This window comes from Bombina bombina, chromosome 3, assembly GCF_027579735.1.
Source record: "Bombina bombina isolate aBomBom1 chromosome 3, aBomBom1.pri, whole genome shotgun sequence".
NCBI lineage: Eukaryota > Metazoa > Chordata > Amphibia > Anura > Bombinatoridae > Bombina > Bombina bombina.
Window position 1 is genome coordinate 1077699943 of NC_069501.1, and position 14661 is coordinate 1077714603.

At 37.7% G+C, this 14661-nt stretch overlaps 1 protein-coding gene across 3 annotated transcripts in view; it reads right to left on the reverse strand.

Annotated features, from left to right (window-relative positions):
- Positions 1 to 14661, reverse strand: part of RCBTB1 (RCC1 and BTB domain containing protein 1) — a 98294-nt gene that overhangs the window by 75988 nt on the left and 7645 nt on the right. For all 3 annotated transcript variants that reach the window (XM_053708367.1, XM_053708370.1, XM_053708369.1), the window contains 4 exons: positions 11223 to 11373; positions 10641 to 10807; positions 9491 to 9649; positions 7347 to 7454 (listed from right to left, as the gene is read on the reverse strand). In XM_053708367.1, the coding sequence (XP_053564342.1) occupies positions 7347 to 7454; positions 9491 to 9649; positions 10641 to 10807; positions 11223 to 11373 (585 nt within the window). The remainder of the gene's footprint in view (positions 1 to 7346; positions 7455 to 9490; positions 9650 to 10640; positions 10808 to 11222; positions 11374 to 14661) is intronic.

Genomic DNA, 14661 nt, shown 5'->3' on the forward strand with positions numbered 1-14661 from the left:
CGTAGGAGAAGAGTCTAACTCTGCTCCACAGGAAAATGCAGAGAACACAACTCTGCCTGGTCAAGGTTGAAATGCTAACAAGACTATGCCACACATCTTTGCCATGCTGGGAACTAACGAAGCAGAGGACTTTGGTGCTCCAAATACTGATCTGACATTGTATCCCTTTTTTATTTCTCTTCAATAACAGGACAAGAAAGGTTTGAGATCCGTTGATCTCTGTTTTACTTATATATTCAAAACTATTATGTTAATATATGTTAAGGCTACACTCACTCACATTTTACCCGTGAGTCACTTGTTTCACTGAAGGTTTTTTTTACAGTACTGTTTAGTTTAAAGGGATACTAACCCCTCATTTTTTCTTTCATGATTCAGATAGAGCATGCACTTTTAAACAACTTTCTAATTTACTCCTATTATCAATTTTTCTTTGTTCTCATGTTATCTTGATTTGAAAAAGCAGTAATAAAAGTTTAGGAGCCGGCCCATTTTTTAGTTCAGCACCTTGGTAGAGCTGCTGATTGGTTTGCTACATTTAGCCACAAATCAGCAAGTGCTACCCATGTGCTGAACAAAAAATGGTCTGGCTCTAAAGCTTACAGTACTGCTTTTTCAAATCAAGATAGCATGAGAACAAAGAAAAATTGATAATAGGAGTAAATTAGAAAGGTGCTTAAAATCTCATGCTCTATCTGAATCATGAAATAAAAAAATTGGGTTTAGTATCCCTTTAAGTAATATGGTGGGATCAACTGACTAATGTGTGAATAATTGCCCTCCACCACTGCCCCTTCCTCCTCTCTCTCCATCTCCCCCCCACCCTCCCCCTTCCAACTGACTCAAACCCTTACCCCACCACCTCCCCCATTATAATCTATTATTAAGCTCTTCCATAAGAACCACGCAAGGGCATAATCGACCTCAGGCTTGTCTGCCCCATTGAGATATATAACTCCTCACTAAAAAAATAATAGACACCAAGGTGGTATACATCTATGATACCGCCGCCCTCTATTTCTTCTCTCACACATTGGTATTCCTTTACTCCCCCAACTACATTATTTATATTTGCCATAAAATGTTTATTTGCTTGATGGAGGGTCCTTCTTCCATCGGGTAAACTATATAGCATTAAGAAAGTTATCTGTCCTAGGGTTACTACCCCAACAGACACTAGTTCTATTGTGTGTTTTGTCCTACTTCTTCTGTAATATTCTTAAAATCCTTTTCTTTTTTAGTAAGGACTGTGTGTTAACACATATTACTAAATATCTCTGCCTTTAGTGTCGGGCAGTTAAATACTACAGAATATCTTGGTTACTTCTTACTCTTTTCCTCTCACACATCTTCTCCCTTTTAAATACCACCTATCTAACCCCCTTATCTTTTACATACCCCTCTCCCCCTTTTTTGTGTGTGTGTGTATAATATTCTCTTTCCTCAGAATGGCCTGCAAAGCAAGTATATTCCAGTCTCATTGCCTCACGTTAACCTCCATAAATGTGAAGGGACTAAATTGCCCAGGTAAGAGATCAATAGCTATAAAAGAATTAAAACGACTGAATAGCCAAATAATCTTTAAACAGGAAACACACTTCCGTAAGGGAAGAGAGCCGAAATGGTCTGACACTACATACAGTACAGCATATTTCTCACCAGGGTCCGAAAAAAAGGGTGGTGTGGGTATACTGATGCACAAAACAATACCATTTCATTTAGTGCATATCGAAAAAGATTCAGATGGACGATATTTGCTGGTGCGGGGCACGCTCCATGGCCACCCAATCACACTAGTATGCATATATGTTCCAAATGTAGCTCAACACCAATTTATTAAAAGGGACCAATATTTATGGCTGGGGATCTAAACCTTCCTATGGACCTACAACTCGATACTTCTAATGGGGTGTCTAGCGCTCCTAATAGGACTGTCAAAATTACAAGGACCTCTCTCGCTGACACACAACTCCACGATGTTTGGAGAACATTGCACCATATGGAGATTAGACGACTCCCTGTTAGAAGCACCCCTCATAGCAGATGATATCTGCAAATCCTTGACAGAGTACTTCTCAATCAACGATCCATCGGCCAGCTTGTTTCAAACACATGGGACGCACATAAGTGTGTTATACGAGGGGTGTTTCTCAAGCACAAGGCCAGACAATACAGAGAGAAACATGCACAACTTCTGCAGACGGTCACAGACCTAGAATCTAAACACAAACAGAGCCCGACTAACGAGACAACTAAAAGCCTTCTCACTGAAGCTAGGAATGAACTTAATAACCACCTCTTAACAGCTTATCATAAACGCATACTTATGACCAAACAGAGATACTATGAAGGAGGCAACAAACCTGGCAAGCCGCTAGCTAGGTCAATCCGTAGATCACAGCTGAAAATGTACATCCACTATTTGAACTCCAAGGATGGAATTAAAATTAAAAGTAATAAACAAATAGCAGAGGCCTTCCACGCATATTATAGTAGGCTATATAATTTGTCAAAAGTAGCTGATACTACACTAACCATCAAAAAGTCGACCACTAAGGAGAGACAGATTGACGATTACCTGTCTGACTTGAACTAACCCCAATTAACCGATACAGACGTAGACAAATTATACGCACATATCACATTGGAGGAACTGTCTGATGCAATTAGAGATCTCCCCAAGGGGAAATGTCCAGGCCCGGACGGACTCACACCCAGAAACTACAAAAAATTTCTCCCAGTGCTGGCCCCACACATGCTGCAACTATTCAATAGCCAGAGGGACTGTCCTGAACTGTTGGACTCCATGCTGGAGGCACACATTACAATTATTCCTAAACCGGGTAAGGAGCCCACTGCCCCTGAAAATTTTAGACCCATATTGTTGTTAAATACCGATATTAAATTGTTGGCTAAGATCCTAGCAAATCGTTTGAACAAATTTCTCCCAAATTTAATTTCTCCGGAGCAGGTGGGTTTTATTCCAGGCAGAGAGGCGCAAGATAACACCACTAAAGTATTACAACTGGTCAATTTTGCAAGAGTTGAAGGAGTGCCAATGGCCCTCTTCTCGACTGACGCAAAGAAGGCCTTTGACCGGGTCAGTTGGCCTTTTCTGCGCCGGGTGATGAAATTATGAATTTTGGGGAACCTTTTTTAAATATGGTGTTTGCCTTGTACTCATCCCCAGGAGCCCGCGTAAGAGTGAGCGGATCATTATCAAACCCGTTCCAAATAACAAACGGAACGAAACAGGGTTGCCCCTTGTACCCACTCCTTTTTGCTCTATCCATAGAGGTCCTAGCGCATAAGATCCGACACAACACTAAGATCACAGGGATTGTAGTGGGCGATGTAGAACATAAGCAAGCACTTTACGCAGACGACATTCTGTATACTCTCACAAACATGAATACATCTGTGCCTGAATATCTTAGAGAAATAGACTTATATGGAACAGTTTCAAATTTCCACCTCAACTTAGGGAAATCTGAATTGCTGAACATTAATGCTCCAGAGAGCTATGGGGTTCCAGTCTCAACAACAAAACTTCGCTACTTGGGTATATATATTTCACACAAACACCAAGATCTGTTTAGAGATAATTACCTAAAACTAAAAGAAGAAATAATTAGAGACCTCTCGTCCTGGAAAAATAAGCCATTATCGTGGCTTGGTAAAATAGGAGTTATTAAGATGAACATATTACCACGAATTCTGTACATTATGCAAACTATACCGGCTTCCTTGCTGGGATACTATTTATCTCAATTACAGGGAGCTCTAGAACAATTAGTGTGGGCGGGTGTAAAACCCTGAATATCACGGAGAACCATGTATCTCCCTAGAGATTGGGGGGGGGGGCTGGGTTTCCCAGACTTGAAAGCATACAACCGAGCTACTGCACTGCAACATATCGTGGAGTGGTCCCAAAATGCTGATCACAAAATGTGGGTTAGAATAGATGGTCAGATTCTTAGGCTCAATAATGTGGGTACACTGGCATGGATACCTCCGGCACAGCGTCCCAAAATATTAAATAAATACCCTATTATAAAATATGCTCTGTCTGAGTGGGATAAGATAGCCTCTACCAGTGTTCATATCACATCTAAACTTTCGCCCTTCTACCTATAATTGAAAACCCTGCATTACCTTATTACAAACTGGGAACAAGACTGCATTCACCATATACCCTTAGAGAGGGATGCCTCTATAGCGCGATAGAAAATGGGAGGTTCAAATCGCAACGCCAAATGTCGGAGATAAATGATTGTATATTCTCCTCCTGGTTGAGGTATAACCAGCTCCTGCATTATGTATCACATCACAAACACAAAGATCAGCTGGCAAGAGACCCCATCCAATTTGAGCGACTTTGTATCGCCAGTGGATCACAGAAGCACCTAATCTCCCGTACCTACAAAGTATTTACAGTTTCCCCGGACCCCCCCTTCCCACATACATGACGGCCTGGCATAGAGAACTTAACAGGGAATATGACCAAGGCGAGTGGTTTAAAGCGTTCTCATTCCTCAATCTCAGCTACTGTGCAGGAGATCCAACTGAAGCACCAGTGCAGGTGGTACCTTACCCCAACAAGGCTACACTGCCTATACCCTACGACCAGCCCTTTGTGCTGGAGAGGTTGTGGTGAAACCGGTACACTTTTGCAAATATGGTGGTCCTGCCCAGGGCTGGGTGGATTCTGGGCAGCAATAATCAAACAAACTTCTGACATATTACAAATAGAAATTCCAGAGGTCCCAGAGACGATACTCTTCCTGAACCTTCTTAAGCTCAAAAGCACACACATCCGATCTCTCCTGTTAATAATGCACACGGGAGTAAAACGACTGATACCCAAAAAATGGAAATCAACCGATGCCCCAACAGTGGCTGAATGGCATTCTTCAGTGACTAATCTGCTTACCTTAGAAAGATTACATTTTCTTAAAACAAATCAAATGACGACCTATGAAATGATGCTGGCACAATGGAGGGGCTCCCCAATCTGAGCGTAGGATCCCAAAACGCTCACTTGGGAGGCTGTGAGACTCGATCATGAGGTCTGAGAAACATATTTTTTTTTCTCCCCCTTCCCCCCCCTTCTGTTACTCCCTCTAACGCTCTTAATTTTTTCTCTGCTTTGACAAATAAATCTATAGTAATGATGTGAAAGGATTTTGAGGTACCAAGAACTTATTAACCATTATATCTATGCTCATTTGATTGAAAAATGATTGTTAAAATCCCAAGCTCTTAGAAGAACCGTTGGTAATGAGCAGCTCTGGATTCTGCTGAAAGTATGTCTAACTTATACTATATGTCATGCCAGTCGCTTCTTCCTTATTTGTAAATGTTTCTTTTTGAACAATAAAGCTTGTTTTGAAGAAAAAAAAAAAAAAAAAAAAAAAAAAAAAGAAGAAGCAATGATATAAATAAACCATTGTCAAATGTTCTATATAGAAGTACCTACACTTTGTAGAGAGAAAAACCCCCACAAACAACAATCAGCACATTCTGTTGAAAGTTTAATCATTAATGGAAGAACAGTATGTATAAACCACATAGCTGTAGACTCATATTCCATAGTCCTTGTAGGGAATGACATGACAGTGAAAGAACAGAGTACAGCATTCATAACTCAATGTTTAGCACCCATTGATCTAATGCCAAAGATGCCAAAATTGGAATGTAGTGCTAAAAGGACAACCCTGTCACCTACCTCTGGACTACACAAAAAGGCCATCCTTATAAATGAAAGTTTATATGGAAGATGATGAAAAGAAAAAAAAAAGTGCATAGTTTATAATAAAATTAACATTTGGATTTTAAAGTATATGGCAAGAAAGGACTTTTACCAAACTTTAGCCCAGATTACAAGTGAAGCGTTATTGAGAGTGCGCTGTCCTTATCATAGCCCGGCATTAAGAATAGTGCATCATTTTAAAATAGTTTTACCAAAAAATGTTAGCTCGCGCTATAATTTCAATAACCTCTCTCATATTACAAGTGGTGAGTTCTAACACTATAATGGTTAAATAAGGATTTTAATTTTGAAAATGTTAGTGCACCTGGATACACTCATGTAATAGGTTAAAAAACACAAATATACTAATAAATATATCTTTTTATTTTTTTAAAACAGTGATTTAAAGGTATGAGGGATTTAGTATACAATACAAAATTACATACATACAGAGCTCAGCACAGGGGGTGGAAGTTAAATGTTAAAAGATAGGGTTGTGCATTCAACTTTCAAAAGAATAAATGCTAAGTCTTCTTCTGCGTTTGGATCCTAACAATGGTTACAAATGCGCACCCCTAGTTAAAGATAAACAGGTATTGACATTTACCAAATGTTTTGGCTTGGAACAAATGGAATCTGACAAAGGGGAAAACTAGAATATTTTTCTAAAACATTTAACTTTATTACTGATCAATATAATGTCTTGTAAAGGGAATCAGATTGGATGACATTCCAGTGCCATATAACATAATGCATTCTAAACAAAAAATATTAAAGAAAAGAATTTGCAGATGGTTCAAAAGCAGAAATAAACAGAAGGCAAACATTTCAGCCTCTTTAAGGAATTTTAACAAAATGTATGAACCCAAAATGGAACTATTACAAGGGACACTTTTTTCTAATGGAATATGGTACAAGGCTTAAGACTAAAGGAGAAGAGAAAAATAAAACCAACACACAAAAGAAAAATGGGAATAGAAAGGAAAGGATTACCCTGAGCCCCAAGTATAATGCTTTTCTGTCGTCCTCCTTGGTGTCTAAAGCTGCTTGTAAGCTTGCAGTATAACGGGCAGAACCTAGACATGACAATGTGTGCATCAACATGCAAGACCCCATGGAAAAATAGTGGGGAACTAAGCATAAAAATAGAGCTGACATAGCCAGGAGCTTGAAGCAACAGCCGGCTTACCCAACTGGTATGTCTGACAACCCATCTCCCCACTAATTATTAGGCCAGACTATGAATACAAAAAGGATAGGGACCTAGGCCTTCCTGTTATGATCAGTACTAAGATTGAGACAACTAGTAAAGGGACAGTGGGTACTAAAAGGAGTTAATTCTGTCCATTCATCCTTAGGCATGAGGGGTCTAAAAGGATAAATATTAGGGAGGCAATGAGTTGCATCTAGCCTGTACCATGCTATTAATCATGGAAAGAAAAAACAGGGGGAGACAAAGAAAGAACAAAAAGCAAAATATTAACTGCATCAAATCTACATATAACATTAGTAGACCTGTAAATCATGGGTCAGATTTGATTTTTTTTTTATATAAAATGTAATTACAGAATTATAAGCACTGCCAATAGCTTACCTGAATTATACACACTGGATGTAATAATACCATTCTGCAAGGGGTTAGTTGGTTACCAGTACTTCCTACTCCTAGTTGACCAGTACCATTGTATCCCCATCCATAAACCTAGATTAAAAAAATAAAGTGTGCTTGATATAGGAAATATGGTACTGAAAAACCCATTTATAAGTGGTGGTTAAGGGTATTGCCTCTCAACTGCGCAATATTGTTACAACCCCTGATTGTTATAGTAGTTTGAGCTGCAGTGCCCTCAAAATTTTAGAATTTGAAGGACAGTTCGATTCTAAAAACACAATATATGACCAGAAAAAAAAAACACACCTTTATTTAAAAATCTTGTGTCACACATACAGCAAAAGCTACCAAAAGGGTGTGTTCATTCAAGATGCTGAAATATTAGTTACATAGTAGTAAGCAAAGAAGATATTTAAAGGGACAGTCAACACCAGAATTTTTGTTGTTTAAAAAGATAGACAATCCCTTTATTACCCAATTCCCCAGTTTTGCAAAACCAACACTGTTATATTAATACACGTTTTACTGTGACTAACTTGTATCTAAGCATCTTCTGACCGCCCCTAATCACATGACTTTTAGTTATCTATTGACTAGCATTTTAGCCAATTAGTTCAGTGTCTGCCACTAGCCACAAGCGTGATCACAATGCTATCTATATGGCCTACATGAGCTTGCTCTCCCCTGCTGTGAAAAGTAAATAAAATAGAGGCGGCCTTCAAGGGCTTAGAAATTATCATATGTGCCTTCCTAGGTTTGCTTTCAACTAGAATACCAAGAGAACAAAGCAAAATTGGAAAGTTGTTTAAAATTACATGCCCTATTTGAAAAATGAGGTTTTTTTTGGACTTGACTGTCCCTTTAACGATTTCAGTTATCTTAATACCGGTATTACTCCATTATGGAGACACTGTTATTGTGAGTAAGTGATAAAAAAAAAAAATCTATGCAAATTGTGTTAATAAAAAAAAAAATGATACCGTTTTATATTATATTTATATATAAAAGCTTTTACATTTTTACCAGCACTTTTCTGACAAATACTTTAAAGAACATGTACTTCCAAAGTCTACTTACCTTAAAAAGAAACAAAAACCATAATGCAAACTAATCATGAAATCTTTGAAACATCTTTAAAAAAAAAAAAGGGACAATGCACACTAGATTGTGCTTTGCATAAATATTTTGTAAATGATCCAATTATATAGCCCATCTGGGAATATTTTTGTAACAATGTATAAATGTGCTTAATGTTGCACATTATGCTGATCTTAAGACTCCTAACCAAGCCCCAAAGTATCAGATGTAGACCTAAGTCTACAGACTCCCACTTGCTACAGTTTGTGTAATGGGCCTTTTCATATGCAGCAAAGAGGAGTGGGGTCTGCTCTACCTGCTTCCTCAACCCCTTCCAATGGGTGTCCCAGCCTAAACTCATCAACAGTACTAAACTGGGAGCTTCTAAGTTAGTGTTTAAAAATAATTTATACTGGATTTTTAGATCAGTATCTGTGCATATTCTTCTTTATAGTAGTGTCTATTACATGAAGTTAAATTAAAATTGTTGTGTACTGTCCCTTTAAGGAGAAAATAACCACCTTCCTTTCCCTGCCCTTTTTTGGTGGCCTGGCCTGGTTTATTCAATCAGCCTTTTTGCAAAAAAGGTTGTATGATCAGCTCCTGCTCACTGCAAGAGACCTTCTTTCTTGCATTTCAGAAAGCCATTAATATCTTGGGGAATTGTTTTTGTCCCATTGCAAATAGTTCCTTTATATAGTAGGAGTAATGGATATGGCAGAGAAGACAAAAAGGACCCAGTTAGGAAAGGAAGATAAGGGGATAATGACTATGTAGGTTGCAGAATAGACAGCCTATATAAGAGTCTAGAGAAGGTAGGAAGATTGGTACTACAGCAGATCACTTTGGGAGGAAAATGGCACAGGGGTTCTTACAGAACGAATGTCTGGCAATAAAAAACAAAATCAGCTTAAAGTGGATGAAGGACAGCGCAAAACACACCACACAAACCCACTCTTGAGTGAAAAGTTGCACATATAAAGAAACCTTTTCTTCCCACTTTGGCTTTCCATGAAGTGTCAATTCTCGAGCTATGCAGAGAAACTTACATGTCCGTTGTCTGTTATGGCCAAGGAGCTGGTCTGCCCTGCTGTGATGTTCACCACTACTTTATTCTGTAAGGAATTTGCCACTTTACGAGGACACACTTGGTTTGCAGTTGTACCAGAGCCAACTTGTCCACAGTTATTATAGCCCCAAGCAAAAACCTTAGAGTAAAAAGTGGATTCACGTTATCTTCCATACACCCAAAAAAAAGATGTAAATCTACTACTAGTGCGCCCCCCCCATTAAAATTTATATATAAAGCCCCTTTAAAATACAATTTTCTACAACCCCATGCCACTGGTACTCACTAAGTATGCACAAAGCCCAAAATTGTATTCATGCAGTTTACTTAACTATGCCCTTGCCATATATTTTGTTTGAGGCCCACGCCACATAGGTGGGTAAAATAACCCCACTGAATATGTAAATTGTGTGAAAACAAGTAATCACTTGTGTCCCCTTAAAGGGATAGAAAGGTCAAAATTTAAATAAGCATGGGTGCAATTCAATTTTAAATAGAAGCATTTTTTGCAATATACTTGTATTAGCAAAAATGTTTATAGGAAATGTTATTACTGTTTTTTCAGAGGCGTATGAACACGTTGTGAAAACCCATGCACCAGCAATCACACACACCACATTTTATTAGAGATTCTCGTCAGCAGTGGTTTTTATTACACAAATTAAATCTTCATAGGCACAGTTCACACCACAACTATTTCCCTGAGATTGAATACTGGACCAAAGATACTGACAGGATATGTGTTTAGCTCGCTGAAAACGCATTAATAACTTTTACTAGATGCATTTAATCTAATGGAAGTCTATTTAAAATTGAAATGTTAGTGTATATTTTAATTTTGACATTTCTATCCCTTCAAACCCATATTTAATTTAAGCAGATTGGATAGAAGTGTAAATAGTGATAGGTTTGCCACTGCACACAAAAGATAAGCAAGGGTTTGGTTTTCTAAGGCTTATTTTATAGTCTGTATAAAATTATCCTTTGTTGACACTAATATTTTTTTAGAAATATTTTTTTTCACCAAATTAAGCAATCAGTGAGAAAATCTTACATGAGGTATAGTGACATGCTTACAATTCAATTATTAGTGCTTGGGAAAACAGGAAGCTATCATAAACGCTTCTTACCTCTCCTTCAGATGACAAGACCATGGAATGATGTGAACCACAAGCCACGTGTGCAACTTTTTTTGATGACAGTTCCATGCCGACTAGTATTGGAGCTGTTCCCTGTACTGTAGTGCCGTTGCCCAGCTGGCTGTAGCCATTATGTCCCCAAGAGTAAACTTCTCCCTCTGTGCAGAACAGGTTTTATTATTAAACAATAAGTATGAAATGTGCTCCATCATTTCTGTTCTGGATATCATTGGAGGAAATAAATTTGTATTTTCCAGCAGTGTTTCTCAGTTCTGGTACTTGGGTTCAAACTAACAGGAAAGATTTTAAAGACACCTTTCAGAGCCTGCAGATTTACTTATCTATTACAACTTATTCACCTAGGCTCTAAATGGAGCACCTTTAAAATCCAACCATGTAGGGGGCATGAAATCTGGAGATAACAGAACTAAACACAAATTACAAAAAAGCACCCCAATTTAATAATATAATCATCAACAGCACCAAACTACAATGTAATGCATGTAATGTAATATGTTGGTTGCTAAAGTAATCTCAAACTGGTTAATGTCTATTTAAGGTAGTCTGTTTTACCTTCAGTGCAGACTAGTACATGAGGGCCACTTCCATAACTTAGACTAACAATCTTCTTGCCACAAAGAGGTTCAAGCCTTTTTGGAACTATTGTACTTTGATTCTCTCCAGTTCCTAAACAGTTGCTACAGTTCAACCCAAATGCAAACACCTGGAAAAGAAAAGCTTATGCAGTCAGAATTATTTTGGAGCTATTACAACAGATATTTTAATAATATGCATTTTAAAATTCTATTGGGAAAAGAAAAAAAAAAAAAAGCCACTGTCCAACGCAGAAATAGAGTATAATAGTAAAATGTTTACATGACTTTAATGAGTAGAAACTACTTTATCAAAAAGAATCCTTTATTAGGGTAAAGGTTTTGTTACAGAGAAGCCAGTGCAAGCTCTTTTATGCCTTGTAAATTGGAGTGGACAATGAAAGCCTGGTTATCTAAAGCTTTCTGCTCTGGCGAGATTATGCATGAAGTCTCATCAGCACTGCAAAGTCCCTCATAGAGTTGTTTTTATCTAATTATGCAGGGTTTTAGGTGTAAAGGAGACACATATTTTACCATATAACGCTCAAGAGGGAAGAAAAAAAAAAAAAAAAAAAAAAAGCGCTAAAAATCAGGGTAATCTTAAAACCACCAGTACAAGATGGAGATACAGCTGGTTGAGTTGGAAGGTAGGGAGCAGTGTTCCCTCTAAGGCCAGATTTTGTGAGCGGTCCAGCAGTGAAAGTTAATTAGTGAACCACACCCTGCAGTTAGCAAACACTGCAGAATGAAGACAGCAATGTATGGTTAAAAAGAAAGAACAAAGGGGGGGGGTGCGCTCAAAAGAAAGCTCTGAGTTGGACTATCTATATTATGTGAAGTGAAGAGCCAATCTTTGGTAAGGAATTGGGTTCAAACAATGGTATCCCAATAGATTGTTGAAAACTATTCTGTCTTGTAGTAACTTTCCAAAGAAGTGGGTATTGATGTGGTATATATGGTTAAGCACAAATAGTGATCGTGTATAGTGATGTGTTGGGTGATACTATAGATAAATATCTTTGTTTACAATCTGTGTTAATAATGATTATCTGTTTTAATAATGAAAAATATTATAAATATCCGTGATAAAGAATCTGTGTTGTAGATACACTTGTGTGTCAATATATTAATCCTGTGTGGCGTGCACTCAATTGGTATAACGTATGTGTAGTCCGTTGGATAAGTACGGATGAACTTCTGGTAAGATGGTAATATATGGTGGTCTTTGCAATACGTATAACTATTACTTAATGCTACACTTATATTGAAAACATATGCTAATAAAATTATATTGAGAACAAACGCAAATGAGAATAGATAATATATATTTTATAAAATATGCATTAAAAATGATGTCTATCAATGCAATTGTACTAGGGTTACAATTGATAACAATTCAGACATAAGCACAAAAGGCACAATTCATACAAAGGCATAAAATAATAACAATTCATACATAGGCACAAATGGCAACAAAATGGCAGCAATTGCGGAAAATGATAAAAAAAGGGGGGACTTAAGTCCGTGTTAAAAGTTCTTGAACAGGATCACACAATAGTGATTTGGCTGGAATCGTTCTGAAACGATTGGTTGTAAACAATGTTAGGAATGGAGTTGTGGCCACAACTATTTGATATTATATCCAAAAAGGTATATACTGCTAATAAAAGTGCTCAATTAAACAGAGCGATTAAAATTCCATCAGTAGAACAAAATGAAGCGGTGCTCCCCCTTACCGGACTACCGATATCCCTTACCTCCTCTGGATTCTCTTAGGTTATGGGAAGGTTGTCTCTATGCTCTGCTGTGGCGGGATGCAATGCTCCTCTCCGGTCGGCGTCTCGCGAAAGGACCTTACCGGAACTTTTAACACGGACTTAAGTCCCCCCTTTTTTATCATTTTCCGCAATTGCTGCCATTTTGTTGCCATTTGTGCCTATGTATGAATTGTTACTATTTTATGCCTTTGTATGAATTGTGCCTTTTGTGCTTATGTCTGAATTGTTATCAATTGTAACCCTAGTACAATTGCATTGATAGACATCATTTTTAATGCATATTTTATAAAATATATATTATCTTTTCTCATTTGCGTTTGTTCTCAATATAATTTTATTAGCATATGTTTTTCAATATAAGTGTAGCATTAAGTAATAGTTATACGTATTGCAAAGACCACCATATATTAGATCAATTACCATCTTACCAGAAGTTCATCCGTACTTATTCAACGGACTACACATACGTTATACCAATTGAGTGCACGCCACACAAGTGTATCTACAACACAGATTCTTTATCACGGATATTTATAATATTTTTCATTATTAACACAGATTGTAAACAAAGATATTTATCTATAGTATCACCCAACACATCACTATACACGATCACTATTTGTGCTTAACCATATATACCACATCAATACCCACTTCTTTGGAAAGTTACTACAACACAGAATAGTTTTCAACAATCTATTGGGATACCATTGTTTGAACCCAATTCCTTACCAAAGATTGGCTCTTCACTTCACATAATATAGATAGTCCAACTCACAGCTTTCTTTTGAGCGCACCCCCCTCCCCCTCCTTTGTTCTTTCTTTTTCCCTATTTTCTGATTTTGGGAGTATATCAGATTTAGGGGCTGCACAGTTGAGTCTGATATTAGTATCACCACACACCTCTAGTACAGCAATTTATGGTTACCTTACTAACTGTTTCACTGCTGGGCTGCTCACAAAATCTGTCCTTAGAGGGAACACTGGAAGGGAGTATGATTTTTTTTATTTTTTTTAAACTAAAATATAATATGAAGCTGCTCTATAGAACTCAGAAATTGGGAACGTTTTTAAGGGATATATAATTCTACTTTTTGAATTACAGCCTTTCAGGACATTAGTGTCCGCTTATGCATTTAGCCCTGTCAAGCTTCCACTAAAGTTTTTAACTCATAATGAATTAAAAAAACATTGTACAGCAAGTAAACAGGACTTTAATGTATTTGAGATGAAGCGCACTGAGCATCCTGCTTACCCTTGCATACTGATGTAGTGCCTTACTCACACGACTTTGAATAAACCACTTTGGCTTGAGTTCCACAGTGTCAGGGAATTCCACCTTAACATATTCCGGCACCTCTATTACTACAGACCACCTTTAGAACTGATGTCCAACCCTCCTACTCTATTTCACCTGTGCAGACAGGTGCTTAGTTATTGAGTTACCTGAGCTCCTTAGTTGCATACTGTGAACTCTCTCTGAATTATCTACTTGGGATACTGGAATCTTGATCCCTAAGATTCACTACAACCTTTTGTTACCTGATCTCTGGAATCCGGATTATCACTCAGCTACTGAAAGTTTGTCTCTAATCTAACTCCGTTGATTCAAACTGCTAACAACACTTGCCGCTTCCTCTA